Source organism: Etheostoma spectabile, unplaced genomic scaffold (assembly GCF_008692095.1).
Source record: "Etheostoma spectabile isolate EspeVRDwgs_2016 unplaced genomic scaffold, UIUC_Espe_1.0 scaffold00009151, whole genome shotgun sequence".
NCBI classification, from domain to species: domain Eukaryota; kingdom Metazoa; phylum Chordata; class Actinopteri; order Perciformes; family Percidae; genus Etheostoma; species Etheostoma spectabile.
The window spans coordinates 1-23,083 of record NW_022603661.1 but is presented as its reverse complement, the minus strand read 5'-3'; the positions used below and the strand labels follow the sequence as shown (position 1 = coordinate 23,083).

At 41.4% G+C, this 23,083-nt stretch overlaps 1 protein-coding gene and 2 long non-coding RNA genes across 4 annotated transcripts; all 3 read left to right on the top strand.

Moving 5' to 3' along the window:
- The first annotated feature begins 806 nt into the window (after positions 1–806).
- Positions 807–9,545, top strand: LOC116679012 (uncharacterized). Its single transcript, XR_004329426.1, has 7 exons — positions 807–850; positions 1,355–1,539; positions 5,145–5,208; positions 5,795–5,923; positions 6,090–6,126; positions 7,574–7,661; positions 8,264–9,545. It is a non-coding gene; the product is annotated as an uncharacterized LOC116679012 (long non-coding RNA).
- A 496-nt stretch (positions 9,546–10,041) lies between these two features.
- On the top strand, positions 10,042–13,809 carry LOC116679013 (uncharacterized). Of its 2 annotated transcripts, none has more exons than XR_004329428.1 (6): positions 10,042–10,107; positions 11,023–11,131; positions 12,192–12,314; positions 12,465–12,501; positions 12,948–13,038; positions 13,489–13,809. It is a non-coding gene; the product is annotated as an uncharacterized LOC116679013 (long non-coding RNA). The 2 variants fall into 2 exon arrangements; XR_004329427.1 differs by having other exon boundaries at positions 10,048–10,129.
- A 2,687-nt stretch (positions 13,810–16,496) lies between these two features.
- LOC116679011 (NACHT, LRR and PYD domains-containing protein 3) lies at positions 16,497–22,955 on the top strand (the record flags this gene model as incomplete). Its single annotated transcript, XM_032508758.1, is given in 12 exon segments — positions 16,497–16,660; positions 16,855–16,921; positions 17,157–17,288; positions 17,510–17,647; positions 18,544–18,589; positions 18,839–19,064; positions 19,338–21,123; positions 21,221–21,394; positions 21,749–21,922; positions 22,014–22,184; positions 22,267–22,313; positions 22,800–22,955. Coding segments are annotated over 10 exon segments (2,961 nt in total). The 5' UTR covers positions 16,497–16,660; positions 16,855–16,921; positions 17,157–17,175.
- Between the last annotated feature and the right edge of the window lie 128 nt (positions 22,956–23,083).

The following is a 23,083-nucleotide window of genomic DNA, read 5'->3' as shown; positions in this document are numbered from 1 at the left end:
ACTTTTGTACATATTTACCATATCCTAACTAAACTTTGAAACTTTAAATTTAATGAATGTTGGAGCTGGTTGATGTGGATCGGAGAGGGAGGTTTGGGGTCCCCTACTGGAGCTGCTGCCCCCGAGACCTAGGACCGGATAAGCGGACGAAGATGGATAGATGTTATATATTATATATTATTTATTATATATTATATGTGTGTTGGTCAGTTTGTCCCATTCTGCAGCGATAACATTGAAGTGAGTTAAACTTCATTTTATATAACACAGATGTTGACCAAGTTTCTATTTGGGGACGTCATTTGAAGTGGATCTGGTGACCCCCCCCCCCAAATATTAATAGGCCTACATTATGTTATTTCCCATTTTAACCATCTCGTCTTTGGGTCAATTTTCAAAATCCTTCTGCATCAGAAATTTGGGTTTCAACAAAAAAAGCAACATGGATGGTTCACTACAACGCTCTGATCAGGTCACTACTATTATTGAATTTGGGTGTTTTAATCAATTTTATGGCATTTGTAAAATATTAAAATTAAGGAATGTTAAAAAAAAGTGACAAAAATCTCGGAAAAAAACTTAAAAAATGCGCGATAATCCCACAAAAATGTCCAAAGGGCGCAGAAAAAAAATCATTTTTTTTTCTCCAAATGTCGACCCAGAATAACAAAACGGCGACGCACGGATTAAATATAGCCGACATAAATGCAATAACAGGAATATGAGACACTCCGTGCACCAACATGTGTGTAACCCCCCCCGCTCCAGGGTGAAAGTGAAAGAATGAAGAGTTGTTTACTGCGTCATTTCTTACTGCGACGGGTCGAGGTGTTGGTCCGGAGTCTGGACGGTGAGTTACTACACACTACGAGGTATTTATATTTCTAGTATTTATTAACAGTACATGTACAGCAGAAAAAGCCAGTCTGTGTCCGTGAGTATTTTTTTATTTTTTTTTACTCGAGGTTTTGTGGAATATCCCAAAAAAAATTGTACTCAAGTAAAAGTAAAAAGTAGTCATCCAAAAAATGACTTGAGTAAAAAAAGTGCTCAAGTACTGAGTTACTGTTGAATAACATCTGATTTCTTTGAACAAGCATCAGACAGACAGTAAATACTGAATAAACTTCTTTATGCAAATTATAGTTCATCCAATCAAGAAAATTAATTTATTAATTACAAAATAGATTAAGTGAAGAGACTTATAGTGATTTACACCTACTCCTAGAAGTAGACATTTTTCAAAAATTCCGGAACAATCCCACAAAAATGTCAAAAGGTGCAGAAAAAAAGTTGATAAAAACATGAGAAAACATACAAAAAAAATCATTTTTTTCTCCAAATGTTGACCCAGAATAACAAAACGGTGACGCACTGGTTAAATGCAATAACAGGAATATGAGACACTCCGTGCACCAATATGTGTGTAACCCCGCCCCCCGTCCAGGGTGAAAGTGAAAGTATGAAGAGTTGTTTACTGCGTCAGTTTAACAGCGACGGGTCGAGGTGGTGCACCACGGAGTTACTACACACTACGAGGTATTTATATTTCTAGTATTTATTCATAATACATGTAGCCTACAGCAGTATGTTCGTGTGTTTGACTCCATGTTGATATTTGGTTGATCCTTTCTGGTCAGGGGGGTTCGAAAGTCCCCCCCCCCCCCTCCCAGGTAAAAATGTGTATTAATGTTCATAAAGAAGAAAGAAAAGATGGAAAAATCTCCAAAAGGCATCAAATGACAGGTTAGACATTATATGTCACAAAAAGTTAGATTATATTTCATCATTTACACTTTCAAAATAACAGGAAACAACAAAATGGCGTCTGCAGAAGTTTGGGCTCCTGCTGAGTTAAGACCTTGTGTTGTCTTACCGTCGACCTCGCAACTTTTAGATTTTGTGGATCTAAGTTTAACCCTCATGTTATCCTCCGTTAATAAACGTCTATATCTGAAATATGAGTTTCTTTTTAACCAAATTACCATAAAGATTGATTAGATTCCTTCCAACGCTCTTTATAAATACAACTGATCTCTTTCATTCCTCTGATCTCAACTATTAGTCAAAATAATTCATAATTTCTGCTTTTTTTAACTCAAATATTAGGTATAATTCTATATAAATGAGGGTTATTGACCATGAATTCCAACAAGTAGTAAAACTAGTGAGGTTGTGGTGGTGAAAACTAAAAAAAGTCTGAAAAAGGGACAAAAATGTTACATTTTTGTCCCTTTTTGACCCGGGAGGACAACACCAGGGTTAATACCTTGCACCCCCCCTCGCTTCTTGCAGCCAGCCAACAGTAACAGTAACTCTTGTTGCCCCTGAAACACGGCTGAAGAGTAGAGGGGATCGGGCTTTCTCAGCCGCCGCCCCGAGACTGTGGAATGAGCTGCCTCTGCATGTCAGACTGGCCCCGAGACTGTGGAATGAGCTGCCTCTGCATGTCAGACTGGCCCCGAGACTGTGGAATGAGCTGCCTCTGCATGTCAGACTGGCCCCGAGACTGTGGAATGAGCTGCCTCTGCATGTCAGACTGGCCCCGAGACTGTGGAATGAGCTGCCTCTGCATGTCAGACTGGCCCCGAGACTGTGGAATGAGCTGCCTCTACATGTCAGACTGGCCCCGAGACTGTGGAATGAGCTGCCTCTGCATGTCAGACTGGCCCCGAGACTGTGGAATGAGCTGCCTCTACATGTCAGACTGGCCCCGAGACTGTGGAATGAGCTGCCTCTGCATGTCAGACTGGCCCCGAGACTGTGGAATGAGCTGCCTCTGCATGTCAGACTGGCCCCGAGACTGTGGAATGAGCTGCCTCTGCATGTCAGACTGGCCCCGAGACTGTGGAATGAGCTGCCTCTGCATGTCAGACTGGCCCCGAGACTGTGGAATGAGCTGCCTCTGCATGTCAGACTGGCCCCGAGACTGTGGAATGAGCTGCCTCTTCATGTCAAACTGGCCCCGAGACTGTGGAATGAGCTGCCTCTTCATGTCAAACTGGCCCCGAGACTGTGGAATGAGCTGCCTCTACATGTCAGACTGGCCCAGAGACTGTGGAATGAGCTGCCTCTGCATGTCAGACTGGCCCCGAGACTGTGGAATGAGCTGCCTCTGCATGTCAGACTGGCCCCGAGACTGTGGAATGAGCTGCCTCTACATGTCAGACTGGCCCAGAGACTGTGGAATGAGCTGCCTCTGCATGTCAGACTGGCCCCGAGACTGTGGAATGAGCTGCCTCTGCATGTCAGACTGGCCCCGAGACTGTGGAATGAGCTGCCTCTGCATGTCAGACTGGCCCCGAGACTGTGGAATGAGCTGCCTCTACATGTCAGACTGGCCCCGAGACTGTGGAATGAGCTGCCTCTGCATGTCAGACTGGCCCCGAGACTGTGGAATGAGCTGCCTCTACATGTCAGACTGGCCCAGAGACTGTGGAATGAGCTGCCTCTGCATGTCAGACTGGCCCCGAGACTGTGGAATGAGCTGCCTCTGCATGTCAGACTGGCCCCGAGACTGTGGAATGAGCTGCCTCTACATGTCAGACTGGCCCAGAGACTGTGGAATGAGCTGCCTCTGCATGTCAGACTGGCCCCGAGACTGTGGAATGAGCTGCCTCTGCATGTCAGACTGGCCCCGAGACTGTGGAATGAGCTGCCTCTACATGTCAGACTGGCCCCGAGACTGTGGAATGAGCTGCCTCTGCATGTCAGACTGGCCCCGAGACTGTGGAATGAGCTGCCTCTACATGTCAGACTGGCCCCGAGACTGTGGAATGAGCTGCCTCTGCATGTCAGACTGGCCCCGAGACTGTGGAATGAGCTGCCTCTGCATGTCAGACTGGCCCCGAGACTGTGGAATGAGCTGCCTCTGCATGTCAGACTGGCCCCGAGACTGTGGAATGAGCTGCCTCTGCATGTCAGACTGGCCCCGAGACTGTGGAATGAGCTGCCTCTGCATGTCAGACTGGCCCCGAGACTGTGGAATGAGCTGCCTCTTCATGTCAGACTGGCCCCGAGACTGTGGAATGAGCTGCCTCTTCATGTCAGACTGGCCCCGAGACTGTGGAATGAGCTGCCTCTACATGTCAGACTGGCCCAGAGACTGTGGAATGAGCTGCCTCTGCATGTCAGACTGGCCCCGAGACTGTGGAATGAGCTGCCTCTGCATGTCAGACTGGCCCCGAGACTGTGGAATGAGCTGCCTCTACATGTCAGACTGGCCCAGAGACTGTGGAATGAGCTGCCTCTGCATGTCAGACTGGCCCCGAGACTGTGGAATGAGCTGCCTCTGCATGTCAGACTGGCCCCGAGACTGTGGAATGAGCTGCCTCTGCATGTCAGACTGGCCCCGAGACTGTGGAATGAGCTGCCTCTGCATGTCAGACTGGCCCCGAGACTGTGGAATGAGCTGCCTCTACATGTCAGACTGGCCCCGAGACTGTGGAATGAGCTGCCTCTGCATGTCAGACTGGCCCCGAGACTGTGGAATGAGCTGCCTCTACATGTCAGACTGGCCCAGAGACTGTGGAATGAGCTGCCTCTGCATGTCAGACTGGCCCCGAGACTGTGGAATGAGCTGCCTCTGCATGTCAGACTGGCCCCGAGACTGTGGAATGAGCTGCCTCTACATGTCAGACTGGCCCAGAGACTGTGGAATGAGCTGCCTCTGCATGTCAGACTGGCCCCGAGACTGTGGAATGAGCTGCCTCTGCATGTCAGACTGGCCCCGAGACTGTGGAATGAGCTGCCTCTGCATGTCAGACTGGCCCCGAGACTGTGGAATGAGCTGCCTCTGCATGTCAGACTGGCCCCCAGCCTTCCGGTTTTTAAATCGCGACTTAAAACACATTTTTATTCCCTGGCTTTTAATACAGCATGAGAACTGTATGTTGTATTTGTCTGGTGTTGTATTCTGTCTATTTATTGTTCCAGTTCTATGTACAGCACTTTGGTCAACCAGGTTGTTTTTAAATGTGCTCTAGAAATAAAGATTGATTGATTGATTGATTTGAACTTTAAATCTTTTACCTGGGGGGGGGGGGGCAGACTTTCTAACCCCCTCTGTATTTCTCTGTATAATCTTAGATGTGTACACCCCCCCCCCCCCCCCCCCCCTCCCCCCTGAAACTTGTTTCACACAGTAAAGAAGGAGAGAACTAAACCAACTGGACGGGGCTGTTCTGCAAGTTATTATCAGAACATCTGGTACGTATGCTCCACCTGTAGGGTTAGGGTTAACATAACAAGCTGATGCATGACAATAAAACCCTAAATATAGATGTCATGTGCTGTGTTGAAAAGGTAAATGGATTTAAAAATATGTTATTGAGGAGAGTGTGACATCTGAGGAACAAGAGAATTTTTAAAAAAGAAGAAAGGTAAAAAAAAAAGGAAATATTTTTCGTTAGTATGTTTTATTTTCTACATCCTAACAATTTGAATACCTATATAACAGATAGCCATCTAAATCAAAATATTGAACTTTGTGTTTTCCTTTTCTAAGTAAAGCTTTGTTATCGGTGGTGTGTCCCTGAGCAAGGCACTTAACCCCTAGTGTTGCCTGCCTGAGGAGACACAGCTCACAGAGCCAGCGTCCTCTTCTAAAACCACTAACACAGAGCGGTAGTCAGCGTGAGAACTTCTTTAGTTGAGGACGGCTCTTACACAAGGAGCTGATGTGTTTCTGGTGGGACCAAGATGTATTAGGGTTAGGGTTAGTTGTATTACATCAGGTTGTGTTCTCTGCTGCTGAAACATCTGTTAAAATCTACATTCAAACTGATCTTTCCAGATGTTCTAAAGTCAAGAAGATGATCGGATATGTGTTTCTGTGGGACCTTTTAATGGATGACAGGAGTAGACAATCAAGCTCAGGAGGTCGTCCAAACTTTCACGCTGAACCCAGACCTTCACAAACAAGGTAACAATGATTGTGTCAGATTTTATACTAATTATGTTTGATACTGAGTAAGATTTATTTGATTAGTTTCATTGTTCAATAGGTGCACGATGATATTGATCTTATACAGGAACACACAACTAATGCACGCTTTGATAGAAAGTGTTTTTTTGTTTGTTTTTTACAGTGTCCAGTCTACTTCCTGCGACCTGGACACCCTGAAGGTATTTAATAATCTGCATAATTGATTATTTTGTAAGTAGTTTAGGAACCAATGAGCAGATGTGTTAACAAATTCTCACTCCCACCTCGTAAAATATGGACGTCTTTGTTGTTGTTGACACACGTGGGACACGCACCCCGCTCTCCTGGGTTCACTGGATGCAGGTTGATCCCTGATATTTCTCTAATTTATAGCAGGTTGATCCTGATATTTCTCTAATTTATAGCAGGTTGATCCCTGATATTTCTCTAATTTATAGCAGGTTGATCCTGATATTTCTCTAATTTATAGCAGGTTGATCCCTGATATTTCTCTAATTTATAGCAGGTTGATCCTGATATTTCTCTAATTTATAGCAGGTTGATCCTGATATTTCTCTAATTTATAGCAGGTTGATCCTGATATTTCTCTAATTTATAGCAGGTTGATCCTGATATTTCTCTAATTTATAGCAGGTTGATCCCTGATATTTCTCTAATTTATAGCAGGTTGATCCTGATATTTCTCTAATTTATAGCAGGTTGATCCCTGATATTTCTCTAATTTATAGCAGGTTGATCCTGATATTTCTCTAATTTATAGCAGGTTGATCCTGATATTTCTCTAATTTATAGCAGGTTGATCCTGATATTTCTCTAATTTATAGCAGGTTGATCCTGATATTCTCTAATTTATAGCAGGTTGATCCTGATATTTCTCTAATTTATAGCAGGTTGATCCCTGATATTTCTCTAATTTATAGCAGGTTGATCCTGATATTTCTCTAATTTATAGCAGGTTGATCCCTGATATTTCTCTAATTTATAGCAGGTTGATCCTGATATTTCTCTAATTTATAGCAGGTTGATCCTGATATTTCTCTAATTTATAGCAGGTTGATCCCTGATATTTCTCTAATTTATACCAACACATCTCTCCTGTTAATTCATCAACCAAAAACTGTTGTTACTTCAAAATAAAATCAATCAAAATGTATTTATATAGCAGTTTACATCAACCAGCAGGTCTCCACAGTGCTTAACATCAGAAACTAAGAGTAATAACTTGCTCAAGAGTCTCAGGCAGCAAAAGCCTGACCCCCCCCACCATTTATACCTGGACCTTGGGACTTCTAAAACCAGCTGATTTGAAGACCACAACAACCGGTTGTGCTCCGGCAAAGTTAAAATTTCAAACAAATCCATTTAAAGCTTTAAAAACAAACAAACAATAAAATCCTAAAATCTATTCTAAATCGCACCAGGAGCCCATGCAGGTCGTAGAGAACGGTAGGAGATGTGTGATCGTCTAGATGTGTTTGTTAAAAAGCGAGAAGCAGCATTTTGAACCAGTTGAAGACGTGAGATGGAGGTAAAAGTGAAGACGTAGGACTTCACCCTCAGGCAACAGGAAACTGATGTATGATGACAGCTCTGCGTTTATTTAAAGGATTTCATTGTGTTTGTCAGGTGACTCGATCTGAGCGTACGTTGGGGAGACAATCCCATCCATGTCCCTATAACTTCTGACACTGAACCCAGACCTTTATGAACCGAGGTGAGATTATCAGTACTGTAAGATTATTACTCCATCCTAACACTGGCACCATCAATCAAACATTCTGATATTTAGCTTTAATAGTTTGGGTTTGAAATGTTCTCTGAAGATAAATAAAAAAGTTTTGTTTTTATTTGATTCCTGATTAATCATTGCTTTACGTGTGCAACATCTGTTATAATCTGCATTGTAACATCTCCCCCTTGACATCTGGGATCTGTCCTTTTGGGGGGGGGGGGGCACTGTTGTGTTTTTTTTTTTTGTGCTTTGGATTCTGTTCCTCTTTTGGTCCTGTCTTGTGTTTGTAACTCTTCTCACCGGTCTCATATTGTTGGTCCTGTCTCGTGTCCCCCTGGGTGTCTGCTTGTTCTGTTTCTTGTTTTATTTTGAAGTCTGGTTTCTGTCTCGTCCTGTCTTTAGTTCTACTTCCTGTGTCTTCCCTCTCCTGTGATTACCTGATGTTTTCCACCTGCTTCCTTCCCTCCTGTCACCTGCCTCTCGTCACCTTGACACCTCGATACCTCATTACCTTGTTACCTTGACACCTCATTACCTAGTTACCTTGTGTATTTAATCTCTGTTCTCCCTTCGTCTCTTTTCAGATCCTATAGTCTGGTTTGGTGATCCTGCCGTGCTGGTCTTGGTCCAGTCTGTCTGGCCTGTCGACGTGTCCTGTCCCCTTGTTCCTGTTCCAGGTTTTCCCCCGGGCTGTTTCCCTGTTTTTTGTATTGCCCCCCCCCCCCCCCCCCGGACCTGCTTTTGGACTTTTTCGGGAACTGAACAAAATTATATCTTTAATAGTAAATATGTGGAACCTTGAGGAATGAAGGAAAGCTTTGAGACGAGGGAAGTGTTGAGTTATAAAAAGTTAAAAACAATGTTTTGAAAATAACGTATTTCTGTGTATGAATGATGGAGCCAGGTTAGGAAAATCTGTGAAGAGGTCAAGTTGGCCCCTTTGTGTCTCCCCTACCCCTCTGTCTCTGCCAGACCTGTTAGAACTTAGAAAGAACCCGATTGTTTCACACCAGGAAGTAACTTTCTGTCTCCTACCCCCCTTGGGTCTTAGTCCAGACTAAGACAACACAATGCTGAGTAAACTGTATTGATGTCAGAGTTCACATTCACATGACAGACCCTTTGGATCTGTGACCAAAACCAACCCCAAAGGAGCCAGGTTTAAAGGCTTGTCCTCCCCCATTGGACAGCAAAGATGCGAACGACGGACCAATGAGAATGGATTTGAATGCACCAGGTGAAAAGTACCCCCCCCCCCCACCCCCCCCCCCGTGCAGGGGGTAAATGGTTGTGATTAAGAATAATCAGGACTGATCAGGACTGGTCTAATGTGACTCCGTCAGGAGGAAGCATGGGTCCAGTCCGCTGTCAGCTGCAGCGTTGTCATGTTTTGTGTCTTATCATCTTCATCATTCTGTTCTTTTAAATCTCAATTGGACCCGAGCCTCCTTCCTCCGAGATCCAACAGGACCAGACCCAGGAGGGTCAGCCCAGCAGAGTGAGATCAGATAAACGTGCAGCTGTGACCGTATGAAAAAGGAGAATATTGTTTCTTTATTATTAACTATGTAAACTTAAACTCGCCTAATACACCCAGCTACAGCTCAACCAATAGGAAAGCAAATAATATGATATACTAACCCACATGTATGTAAAACAATGATATATTAACCAACATTTATGTAAAACAATTATATACTAACCCACATGTATGTACAACAATGATATAATAACCCACATTTATGTAAAACTGTATTCTACACCATTTATGTAAATCAACTTTCAATAAAACGGCGGAGCGGGGGATGAGAGCTTTGGTTGCTGAATGATTTTCAGTTCTCATTCCCCTTTTGCCAGAAAAAGCCAGTCTGTGTCTGTGAGTATTTTTTATTTTTTTTTACTCGAGGTTTTGTGGAATAGCCCAAAAAAAAATAGTAGTAAAAGTAAAAAGTAGTCATCCAAAAAATGACTTGAGTAAAAAAGTGCTCAAGTACTGAGTCACTGTTGAGTAACGTCTGATTTCTTTTAACACAATTATCGATCAGACAAAATACAGAATTAACTTCTTTAGGCTAATTATAGTTCATCCAATCAAGAAAATTAATTTATTAATTACTAAATAGATTAAGTGAAGAGACTAATAGGGATTTACACCTATTCCTAGAAGTAGACATTTTTCAAAAATGCCAAAGGGGGCAGAAAAAAAGTTGATAAAAACATCAGAAAACATACAAAAAAAATCATTTTTTTCTCCAAATATTGACCCAGAATAACAAAACGGTGACGCACGGGTTAAATGCAATAACAGGTAATATGAGACACTCAAGCAGCAACATATGTGTAACCCCGCCCCACGTTCAGGGTGAAAGTGAAAGTATGAAGAGTTGTTGACTGCGTCGGGTCGGGGTGTTGGTCCGGAGTCTGGACGGTGAGTTACTACACACTACGAGGTATTTATATTTCTAGTATTTATTCATAATACATGTACATGTACAGCAGAAGGTTCGTGTGTTTGACTCCATGTTGATTTTTGGTTGATCCTTTCTGTTCAGGGGGGTTTAAAGTTTGGACCCCCCCCCCGGTAAAAATGTGTATTAATGTGCATAAAGAAGCCAGGAAAAGATGGAAACAATCTCCAAAAGGCATCAAATGACAGATTAGACATTTGCATAATATGTCACAAAAAGTTAGATTTTATTTCATCATTTACACTTTCAAAATAACAGAAAATAACAAAATGGCGTCTGCAAAAGTTTCTGCACCCTGCAGAAAGACTGCCTAAGACCTTGTGTTAACTTTTGATTTTGTGGATCTGAATTTAACCCTCCTGTTGTCCCGGGTCAAATCTAACCCCCTTTAATAAACGTCCATATCTGAAATATGAGTTTCTTTTTAACCAAATTACCATAACAATGGATCTGATTCCTTCCAACGCTCTTTATAAACACAACTGATCTCTTTCATTCCTCTGATCTCAACTAGTAGTCACAATAATTCATAATTTCTGCTTCTTTAACTCAATTATTAGGTATAATTCTATATAAATGAGGGTTATTGACCATGAATTCCAAAAAGTAGTAAAACTAGTAAGGTGGTCGTAGTGGAAAAAGTCTGAAAAAGAGACAGAAATGTCAATTTTGGTCCCTTTTTGACCCGAGAGGACGACACCAGGAATAATACCTCCCCCCCCCAGTTTCTTGCAGCCAGCCAACAGTCTTTAATCTTTTACCTGGGGGGGGGGGGGGGGGGGGTCAGACTTTCTAACCCCACTGTATTTCTCTGTATAATCTTAGATATGTACATTTGCACCATTGCTGTTTCTAATGCTGCCCCCCCCCCCCAGACTGGTTCCACACAGCTGTAGATTGATGTTCTAAGACCACCGAGGTCTACTGGACTTAACAGGAAAGAAGAAGAGGAACTAGATCACCTGGATATTATCAGAACATCTGGTACGTATGCTCCACCTGCAGGTCAGGGTTAGAATAACGAGCTGATGCATGATAATAAAACCCTAAATATAGATTTCATGTGCTGGATTATAAAGGTAAAAGCATGTTATTAAGGAACAAGATAGATGTTTGCATTTTTTAAATGCATATGCTTTTTATAAGGCTTTTAATGTCTTGCTGCTGCATGCCATTTTATACCTGAATCTTTTAAATATATTGTGTGTATATTGTGTACATTTTTATATTGTGGGAAACGTTGCAACTTAAGAATTGCATTGCATGGTGTAAAATCTGTGCATATGACAAATAAATATCTTGAATCTTGAATCTTGAAGATAAGTTTTATATTGAGATTATTAGTATGTTTTATTTTCTACATTCTAACGTTTTCTTACGTTTTTGTCTTTTTTTCAACACTTTTGAAGTAACATGTTCAACGCAGGACTTTTACTTGTAACTGAGTATTTTTACAGTATGGTTGTAGTACTTTTACTGAAGTAAAGGATCTGAATACTTCCTCCACTGCTGGTTTTCCCCTCAATACTGGACCAATCAACACTTTTATTGACGCTTTTTACCAATATTTTTGACTTTTTCTTACATTTTTGTCCCTTTTTTCAACACTTTCGACACTTTTTTTTCAACGTTTGTAATTTTTTCGATGTTTTCAACACTACATAACATTTATTAACTTTAGTTTTACTGTGATTTTTGGGATTTAAACCTCAATAAACCTCATTTATAGGAAATTCTACCTAATGTTTGAGTTAGAAAAGCAGAAATTAGGAATTATTGAGACTAAAATTAAAGGAATGGATGTTGATGATAATCACAGACTGGAATATGTCAACTTTTACTCAATACTATTTCAAATGTATTTCTGGTGTGACCAAGTTGTATCAGGGTTAGGGTTAGTTGTGTTAGGGTTAGGGTTAGTTGGGTTAGGGTTAGTTGTATCAGGGTTAGGGTTAGTTGTATTAGGGTTAGTTGTATTACATCAGGTTGTGTTTGCTGCTGCTGAAACATCTGTTAAACTCTACTTTCAAACTGATCTTTCCAGATGTTCTAAAGTCGAGAAGATGAGTAGATATGGGTGTGACCGTTTAATGGCTAGATTGCGTGAACACTCAAACTCAAAAAGTCGTCCAAACTTTCACGCTGAACCCAGATCTTCACAAACACGGTAACGATGATTGTGGCAGATTTTATAATAATTATCATGTTTGATACGGAGTAAGATTTATTTGATTGATTTCATTGTGCAATAGGTGCACGATGATATTGATCTCATAATGCACGCTTTGATAGAAAGTGTTTTTGTTTATTTTCCCAGTGTCCGGTCTACTCCACGCTACCAGGACACCCGGAAGGTATTTAATAATCTGCATAATTGATTATTTAGTAAGTAGTTAACAGTAGGAACCAATGAGCAGATGTGTTAACAGATTCTCACTCCCACCTCGTAAAATATGGACGTCTCTGTTGTTGTTGACACACGCGGGACACGAACCCCGTGCCAAGACTAAAAAAACACACATCATACGATAGAAAGAGTGAACGTAGAAAACAATAAAATCTGAAAAAGGTTGCCTAGCAATAGGAGAATGAAATTATCAGCGTTGCTACGTATTAAAAGTCGGAATATCAGACACGTTTTGAGTTTGGACCTAAAAGGGTCCACATCTGTAATTAATTTGTTAAAAAGCGAGCAGCAGCATTTTGCACAAGATAAGGACGTGGGATGGATGTGAAAGTGACGACGTAGGACTTTACCCTCAGGCAACGTTTATTCAAAGGGTTTCATTGTCTTCGTCAGGTGACTGAATCTGAAAATATGTCTGAGAGAACAGAATCCGAGGAATGTCCTCCTAACTTCTGACACTGAACCCAGACCTTTATGAACCAAGGTGAGATTATTAATGCTGTCAGATTATTACTCCACCCTAACACTGGCACCATCAATCAAAGATTAAAGCTTTAATTTTGGTTTCGGTTTCTCTGTAGATAAATGTAGTTTTGTTTTTGATTCCTGATGAATCATTGCTGTACGTCCATGGTTCTAAGGAACAGGAGATCAGAGATGTACATAACAGAACAAAGACATCTTTTATAAACAAAACCTAGATCACAATGTTCTAGTGTCTGTGTGTTAACTTTAACAACAACAATTTGTCACATTGTCTTCCAACAAAAAGCAATTTTATTTGCTTTAATTTTACCAACTTTATAACTTTGATTTAATAACTTGTCGAATATCAGTTGTTCGAAATCGTGGTTGTGTTCTCTACCGTCAAAACATCTGTTATAATCCCCAGTGTAACATCTGTTATAATCTGCAGTGTAACCGATCTTTCCAGATTCACTGAAGATGAGGAAGAGGATCAGCATCTTCAATGTGCCACTCTCCTTTCCGCTGTGCACCCCCCCCAACTGGTCGTCACACACCGCCTACCAAGGGTCTGGGCCTGGGTCTGGGTCTCTGGGTCTGGGTCTGTCCCAGGTTTCTCCCTAAAAGGAAGTTTTTCCTCTCCACTGTTGCTTGCTCTGGAGGAAACTACTAGACCTGTTGGGTCCTTGTAAATTCTGGAGTGTGGTCTAGACCTGGTCTATCTGTAAAGGGTCTTGAGATAACTCTTGTTATGAATTGATACTATAAATAAAATTGAATTGAAATGTCACTTTCAGTTTGAGTCAGTTTAATATCCTCCAGACTTAACCTTCGTGTCGTCCTCTCGGGTCAAAAATGGACAAAATTTTGACATTTTCGTCCCTTTTTGAGACTTTTTTTTTAGTTTCCACTAACACCACCTTACTAGTTTTACTACTTTTTGGAATCCATGCTCAATAACCCTCATTTATGTAGAATTATACCTAATATTAGAGTTAAAAAAGCAGAAATTATTAGTTATTTAGACTAATAGTTAAGATCAGAGGAATGAAAGTTGTATTTTAAAGAGTATTGGAATACAATCCATTTTTATGGTAATTTGGTTAAAAAAAAAAACCATATTTCAGATAGATTCATTTTTTTTTAAAGGGGTCAGATTTGACCCGGGACAACAGGAGGACAACATGGGGACACCAGGAGGACAACATGGGGACACCAGGAGGGCAACATGGGGACACCAGGAGGGCAACATGGGGACACCAGGAGGACAACATGGGGACACCAGGAGGGCAACATGGGGACACCAGGAGGACAACATGGGGACACCAGGAGGACAACATGGGGACACCAGGAGGGTTAACAAAGGCTCAAAAAGCATCAAAATAGTGACCAAAAATCCCCAATAAAGTTCATTTTCTAATAGAATTTTGAATGTTTCCATTGTCCATTTTTTACATTTTTGTTTTGTTGTTTTCGTCTTCTTTTGACTCCCTTAGTAGATTTTTATTTCAATTCTTTTGATTTTTACACAAAGGTCTTAAATTTCCTTCTTGATGATCTTAAAAAATCTTAAATTATCTGACGTATTTTTAGGTCTTACATCATTTTAAACTGGGGTCATTTTGATAATCTTTCAGAGGTTTTTTGTAGTTTTTTGGCCGTTTTCATGTTTACTTTTTTGTTTTTTACATATTTACCGTATCTTGACTAAACTTTGAAACTTTAAATTTAATGAATGTCGGAGCTGGTTGATGTGGATCTGGAGAGGGAGGTTTGGGGTCCCCTACTGGAGCTGCTGCCCCCGAGACCTGAGACCAGATAAGGGGACGAAGATGGATGGATGTTATATATTATATATTATTTATTATATATTATATGTGTGTTGGTCAGTTTGTCCCATTTTGCAGCGATAACATTGAAGTGAGATGAACTTCATTTTATATAACACAGATGTTGACCAAGTTTCTATTTGGGGACGTCATTTGAAGTGGATCTGGTGACCCCCCCCCACACTCTTAATATTAATAGGCCTACATTATGTTAGTTGCCATGTCAACCATCTTGTCTTTGGGTCAATTTTCAAAATGTTTCTGCATCAGAAATTTGGGTTTCAACAGAAAAAGCAACATGGATGGTTCAGTACAACTCTCTGATCAGTTCACTGCTTTCATTGAAGTTGGGTGTTTTATTAAATTTTATGGCATTTAAAACAAAAATGTAAGTGTTGAAAAAAAGTGACAAAATCTCGAAAAAGAAACTTCAAAAATGCCGCAACAATCCCACAAAAATGTCAAAAGGTGCAAAAAAAAAAGTTGATAAAAACATCAGAAAACATTTAAAGAAAATCATTTTTTTCTCCAAATGTTGACTCAGAAAAACAAAATGTTGACACGTGGGTTAAATGTAGCCTACATACTACAAATGCAATAGCAGCTATATTAGACACTCAAGCAGCAACCTGTGTGTGTGTGTGTGTGTGTGTGTGTGTGTGTGTGTGTGTGTGTGGTGTGTGTGTGTGTGTGTGTGTGTGTGTGTGGTGTGTGTGTGTGTGTGGTGTGTGTGTGTGTGTGTGTGTGTGTGAATCCCGCCCTGTGGGTTCCAGGGTGAAAGTGAAACTATGAAGAGTTGTTTACTGCTTCATTTCTTTCAGTTTTGACAGCGACAGGTCGAGGTGTCGTTCCGGAGCCTGGCTGGTGAGAGGCACTACACACTATAGGCTACGACATATTTATATTTTTAGTATTTATTCACAGTACATGTACAGCAGAAGTGTCGTGTGTTTGACTTCATGTTGATATTTGGTTTATGCTTTCTGTGTTTATTTACATAATCTTAGATCCATAAATTTGCACCATTGTTTAGTTTTAATGCTGCGTTATGGGTTTGGTTTTTGATCGATTTTCGCCCTCAAACCTGCTTTACACAGCTTTAGATTGACTAATGTCCGTGTTATAAGAACACCGAGGACTACTGGATTCAACCAAAGAAAAGAAGGAGAGGACTAGACCGACTGGACGGGGCTGTTCTGCAAGTTCTTATCAGGAACATCTGGTATGTACAGGGTACAGGGTTAAGGTTAGAATAACAAGCTGATGCATGAAAATAAAACACTAAATATAAATGCCATGTGCTGTATTATAAATGTAAATTACTTTAAAAGCATGTTATTGAGGGGAGTGTGACATCTGAGGAACAAGATCATTTAAAAAAAAAAGGAAGAATAGTCTTTATATTATACAGTGTATTATATAGTGTAAGTCCAGATCAAAGATTAGCGAAGAAACAAGATAAATCCTGCAGCTACTTGCAACCATAGACTGTTGATATCCAGTCTATAGTTGCAACCATAGACTGTATATTAACAAGAACGAGATCCAGGTATATTAACAGTCTATGGTTGCAACCATAGACTGTTAATATACAACCATAGACTGTTAATAAACAGACTCCTGGGTGAAACTCCTGTGTTTGACACAGCCACATGCTGGACCCAAACCCCGCTCTCCTGGGTGATTTCCCCTTCCAGTCTACTCACTAACCCCCGTCTACATGCTGCTCTCCCCGGTGGGTTCTCCACACGCCGAGGGTCTTCAGATGCTGACAGACACCGTCCATTGTCCGTATGAGAACAACTTGTACTGGTACTGGATGCAGGTTGATCCTGATATTTCTGTAATTTATACCAACACATCTCACCTTTTAATTAATCAACCAAAAACACGAGTTGTATTGCACATCGTAGTATCCTCGTAGGGTCACTGTTACTTCAAAATAAAAGGGATTGATGACGTAGGGCTAACCCACTTTAATTAAAGGGCTTCATTGTCTTTGTCAGGTGACTTTACAATCCCAGGAACGTCCTCCTGACTTCTGACACTGGACCCAGACCTTTATGAACCAAGGTGAGATTACCAGTACTGTCAGATTATTACTCCATCCTAACACTGGTACCATCGATTAAAGATTAAAACTTTAATAGTTTTGGTTTGAAATGTTCTCTGCAGATAAATGTAGTTTTGTTTTTGATTCAATGCAATTCCTGATAAATCATTGATTTACGTATGTAACATCTGTTATAATCTGCAGTGTAACATCTGTCATAATCTCCCCCTACCTACCTTATAACTGATCTTTCAGATTCACTGAAGACAAGAAGATGAGTAAGAGACGAAAAACATCTTCAAATGTCAGTTCAATGTCTGCAGAGACTAAGCGCTCCAGAGAATATCCTCCAGACTTAAACCCTGAACCCACACCTCCACAAACACGGTGAGATTATCAATAATATCAGATTATATACTCAACATCATGTATTATACTGGGGAAGATTGACCAACACTAACATTTAAAGATTCTGATATTTATCTTTCATAGTTTGGGTTTGAAATGTTCTTGGTCTGAAGACCATATTTTTATTAGAGAGAATTCCTGCAGATTAATGTTGATTATCAAAACATCTTTTGTGTCTACGTTGTAATATATCTTCACAGATCCCCTAAAGTCAAGAAAAAGGGTGAACGTCAGGAAACATCAGCCTCTTCAAATGTCAGTTTAATGTCTGCAGAGACTAAGCGCTCCAGAGAGTATCCTCCAGACTTAAATCCTGAACCCAGACCTCCACAGACACGGTAATGATCCCTTATTATCAGTATTTTAGTTCATTTCTATTTAAATTGGACTATGCATGGGAGAGTGCCCAGATTAAGCCCATCTGAGTTTTTTTTTGCATCTCTCAGATCCTTTATTAATTGTATGTATATTAATCTGTAGTATTTGGATATGTGCAAACCAATTAACACTGACATTTAAAGAGTCTTTTAATTAGCTTTAATAATTTTGAAATGTTCTCTGCATAGAGCAGGAAACGATGGAGCAACATAACTTTATTGTCTTATCAGCTGTTAACTATTCTGAATCACAGGGCTGGGCGATATGGAGAAAATCAAATATCTCGATTTATTTGACCAAATACCTCGATATTGATACCGCAAAACAATTGTAGTGTCGATTATCGTTGCTTTCACAAAATATTTACACAATGATATTTTTGATAAATAATCATCAGTAATGTGGATATAATGACTAAGAGGGTAAAAGGCCAATAATAGAACAGTTATAAAAGTCTGTTACGTTTAGGAAATGACATCACTTTACTGTGATGCAGCCTTTAAAACCAGGAAAAGACACTTATGCCATATTATGATATTACCATATCCAAAATCTAAGACGATATCTAGTCTCATATCTCGATATCGATATAATATCCATATATTGCCCAGCTCTATCTGTACATGCCACCAAAGCAACCCACAACCGACTCTTATTTCACTGATTAAAGAAAGTATTATAAGAAATAGAAAAACTAAATTAGTTATAACAATACAAACATATTTACACAATAAACACCTTTATATAAACAGACATTGTTTTATTTTCATTGTGCAGTAGGTGGAATGGGACAGCACTAACTATTGCATGCTTTAATAGAACATGCGTTTTGGTTACTATCTACCTTTTCTTTTAGTGGCCAGACCACATCAGGCCTTCGGCGGAAGCAGGACATCCTGAAGGTAGGCAGATATTTAAAGGTGTTTGGCTCCCCTCCAAGTTGCAGTTCATCGAGCTTCCGAAAAAGCACGGCAACAGGGCTCGGCCGAGATCCACCGGTTCATCTAAATGCCCAAATAAATATTACACAGAGTTGCATTAAAATCTGCTAAACATCCCTTAAATAATCAACTAATAATAGCAGATTTGCTAAAACGTGTGATTTATGGTACAGTAGACGGTAGCTAACGTAATGTCATGGTCTTCGTCAGGTGTTTGAGTCTAAAGTCATGGCTTTCGTGAAGCAAGCTCTGGTGACACATAAGAAGGTCCTTTCTGAAAAACACAAAGACTTGTTTGACGAAGACGAGCAGGAGTACGTGCTCGATGATCAGCCGGTCGAGTTCGATGATGAAACAAGTGAAGCAGCTCTGAAGATCGCTCTCCATATCTTGAGGGCTATGAGGGCGGATGACCATGTTCTCACACTGGAGCAAAGTAAGAGACTGCATGTTACTTCACTGGTTTGTGTTAGGAGGTTGTAGCTGCTCACTGTTTAACCCTTGTGTTGTCTTCCCGTCAACCATGCAACTTTTAATTTTTCTGGCTCAAAATTAAACACTAAAGACACTTATACTGCTTTCCTCTGTCAATTTTGTCAAAGTAGCTCAGTCCTTAGGGAGTTGGGTTGGGAACCTGAGGGTCGCTGGTTCAAGTTATGAGCATTACATTGTTATTTGTTATTGATGTTACACATTTCTCTGCTGTTAGGTCATTATGGAGAACTTGTCGTGTACCAACAGAAAATAAAACCTTACTTGAAGGAGAAAAGTGACTGCATATTGGAAGTGACACAGAAGTGGCCTGTGCCTCTTAGAAAGATTTATACAAAGCTCTACCTGATAGATGGGGACTGTAGAGAAGTCAACGTTGAACATGAAGTGCGACAAATTGAGGCAGCGTTCAACAGACGTCTGAATTCTGCTGAGACTCTGATCAAGTGTGAGGACATCTTCAAGGCCACTCCCAACCAACTGGACAAACCAATCCGAACGGTGCTCACAAAGGGGATAGCAGGCATCGGCAAAACTGTGTTGGCACAGAAGTTCGTGCTGGACTGGTCAGAGGAGAAGGCCAATCAAGACATCCAGCTGCTGTTTTCACTTCCTTTAAGGGAACTCAACTTTCTCAAAAATGAAAGAAGAAGCTTGATGGAGCTCCTGAATGACTTCTCTCCAGGCCTGAAGGAATCTGGAATTGAAGACCTACAGATGTACAACGTTATGTTCCTACTGGATGGTCTCGATGAGTGCAGACTTCCTCTGGATTTCAAAGGAAATGAAAGATGTTGTGAAGCTACACAGTCCGCCTCCATGGATGTCCTCCTGACAAACCTCATTGCAGGTCACCTGCTACCAAATGCTAAACTTTGGATAACTACTCGGCCTGCTGCCGCGAACTGCCTCCCTCCACAGTATATTGACCGGGTGACTGAGATACGAGGCTTCAACAACCAACAGAAGGAGCAGTACTTCAACAAGAAAATCGATGATGAAAACTTAGCCAGAAGAGTTATCGCAAACATCAAGTCGACTAGAAGTCTCTACATCATGTGCCACATGCCGGTGTTTTGCTGGATTTCGTCTATCGTCCTTGGAGAAATGTGTGCCAATGCAGGCGGAGGAAAAATGCCAAAGACTTTGACTCAGATGTACATCCACTTTCTGGCACATCAGACAAAACGGATTAATGTCAAGTACGGCAAAGAGCAACAAGTGGACTCCCGAGGGAATAACCAGGTGATCATGGCACTTGGGAAGCTGGCCTTCCAGCAGCTGGAGAAAGGCAACCTGATCTTCTATGAGGAAGATCTAACAGACTGTGGTATTGATGTGAAAGACGCGTCTGTCTACTCAGGACTTTGCACTCAAGTCTTTAGGGAAGAGTCCTGGATGCAGCATAAAGTCTTCTCCTTTGTGCATCTGTCTGTCCAAGAGTTTCTCGCAGCTTTGTACGTCCACGTGATGTACAAGATCTATGGAGTAAACCTGATGACCGAAAAACCTGAACAGGTAGACAACGCCAAACCTGTATCCGAACTGCACAAAGCTGCAGTAGACAGAGCCTTAAAAAGTGACAACGGCCACCTGGATCTCTTCCTGCGTTTCCTTCTTGGACTCTCTCTGAAATCCAGTCAGGTTCTGCTCAGAGACCTGAACATTAAGGTAGAAACCTGCGACACCCAAAGTCAGGAGGAAACCATCGAATACATCAAGGAGAAAATAAATCAGACTCATCACTCAGAGAGGTACAGCAATCTCTTCCACTGTCTGAATGAGTTAAATGAACACGCTCTGGTGGAGAAGATCCAGAGCTACTTGGACTCAGGCCAAGACTTGGCAATGGACAAACGCTCGGCAGCTTGGTGGGCGGCTCTGGTCTTTGCGTTGCTGACCTCACCAGAGAAGCCAGAGGAGATCGACCTCAAGAAATACTCCAGAACAGAAGACGGCTTTTTCAAGCTCCTACCAGCCATCAAAGCCTCCAGATCAGCAAAGCAAGTATCCTGCGTCTTTATCACTGGATGTCTTGATCCCGTGTCTTAAACCGGAGAATTTGTTATAACAAGTTGACTGTGTCTTTCTATTTATCAGGTTGAATGGTTGTAACCTCACTACAGACTGCTGTGAGGAGCTGTCAGAAGCTTTCAGCTCAAGCTCTAATGAGCTGATTCACTTAAACGCAAGTGACAACAACTTACAAGACTTAGGAATCGAGTCTCTCTGCGCTGGACTCCGAAGCCCACACTGCAGACTGAAGACCCTGAGGTGAGTCACAGGCTAATTACTGCTAACTAACATGCTAGTTAACATTAGTAACAAAACCTAAACAGCTGATGGAAGTCCAATCTGTCAGCGAGCTTTTCCTGACAATATGGTGATTTGTCGACTATGTGACGGTAAGTTGCGTGGTTATGAGACAATCGTTAGCCTATTTTTATAAAAACGTCTGCTACGGAGCCATAACGTGAGCTACAAGGTAACGGAGCCTTTTGTGCATTGTCGTGTTTCTTTAGTAATAAACAATGGACAAATAGAGTCTTTAAACGCTTCAGCTACCTTTTTTGGTCTCATATTTAATGTCTTGATATTGCAAGGGGATATGTTGTGTTGTCCCTTCAGGCTAAAGCGATGCAGTCTGACCCCTGGATGCTGTGAAAAGCTGGCTTCAGTCCTGAGCTGTCCCTCCTCACATCTCCGAGTGCTGGACCTGAGCAACAACGACATTGAAGATTCAGGGGTGCAGCAGCTCTCCATTGGATTGGGAAATGTGGTCTGTAAACTGGAAACCCTCAGGTATCACTGAAAGAAACCTTTGAATGCATGTTTATTTGCTGTGAAGGGTATCAAATGCCAGTTAAGGATGAATTGTGTCTCTCTGTCACAGGTTGTCGTTCTGTAACATCACAGAGAAAGGTTGTGGTTTCTTGGCCTCGGCAGTGAAGTCCAACCCCTCCCACCTGAGCGAGCTGGACATGAGCTACAATCACTTAGGGTCGGGAGTGAAGCTCATCACTGAAGCTTTGGAGGAAGCACGGAGCGAATTAACCAAACTCAGGTGAGGAAAGAGCACAGTCTAATGTTGTTGTATTGTTTGGTGTGATCTATGTTGACAACATGTCTTTCTGTCTATTCCACAGAGTTCACCACAACAAAGAACACTGGTTCAAACCAGGGCTGAGACAATGTAAGTCATGAATTTTCTCGCAAAAAAATCCTTTAGATATGGAGAATAGACCTTTGTGTTGATGTTTTGAAAATAGGGATGCCTATTTTATCACAAGATGACATTTTTGAGGGATAACAGCTCAGTCACGTCCATGTTAACGTCTCGTGTGCTCAGTTTGAGGCTTGGCAACACATAATTTCCCATTTTCTATCTATCTATCTTCTCTATCTATCTCTCTATTTTTAATTGCAACTTGCAACCAAAGAAGAAGAAGCTGAATACATGCACAAAAAAACAGTTGCCTTCAAACTAAAAGCAACGCAGTTAAATTTCATGCATGATGAACACTCATTCACGTTTGATAGCTAACTTCCCAATGACCTCACTCGGGCCAGATAGGGCCGCCCAAAGGGCCGGTCAATGCCACTTTTCAAAGTGTAATTATAATTTTTGGTATAAATTGCAATTATAGATGCCTGACATTTGACCACTTCCTGCCACCAGATGCCTGTGAGTTGACAGTGGATCTTACTCTGCTTCCAAACTCCTTGTCTTCTCTGACGACCAACGAAGGTTTAGCCAAGGCCTAGAGGAGCCAGAAGTATCCGATTCACCCAGACAGGTTTGACTCCTGGCCACAAGTCCTGTTGCAGGAGGGCCTAAGGGCCGCAAATACTTGGAGGTGGAGTGGGAGGGAAAATGGGTCGGGATCGGTATTACCTACAAGGGCATCGTTCGCAAAGGGCTGGGCAACGACTGCGTGATGGGATACAATGCGATGTCTTGGA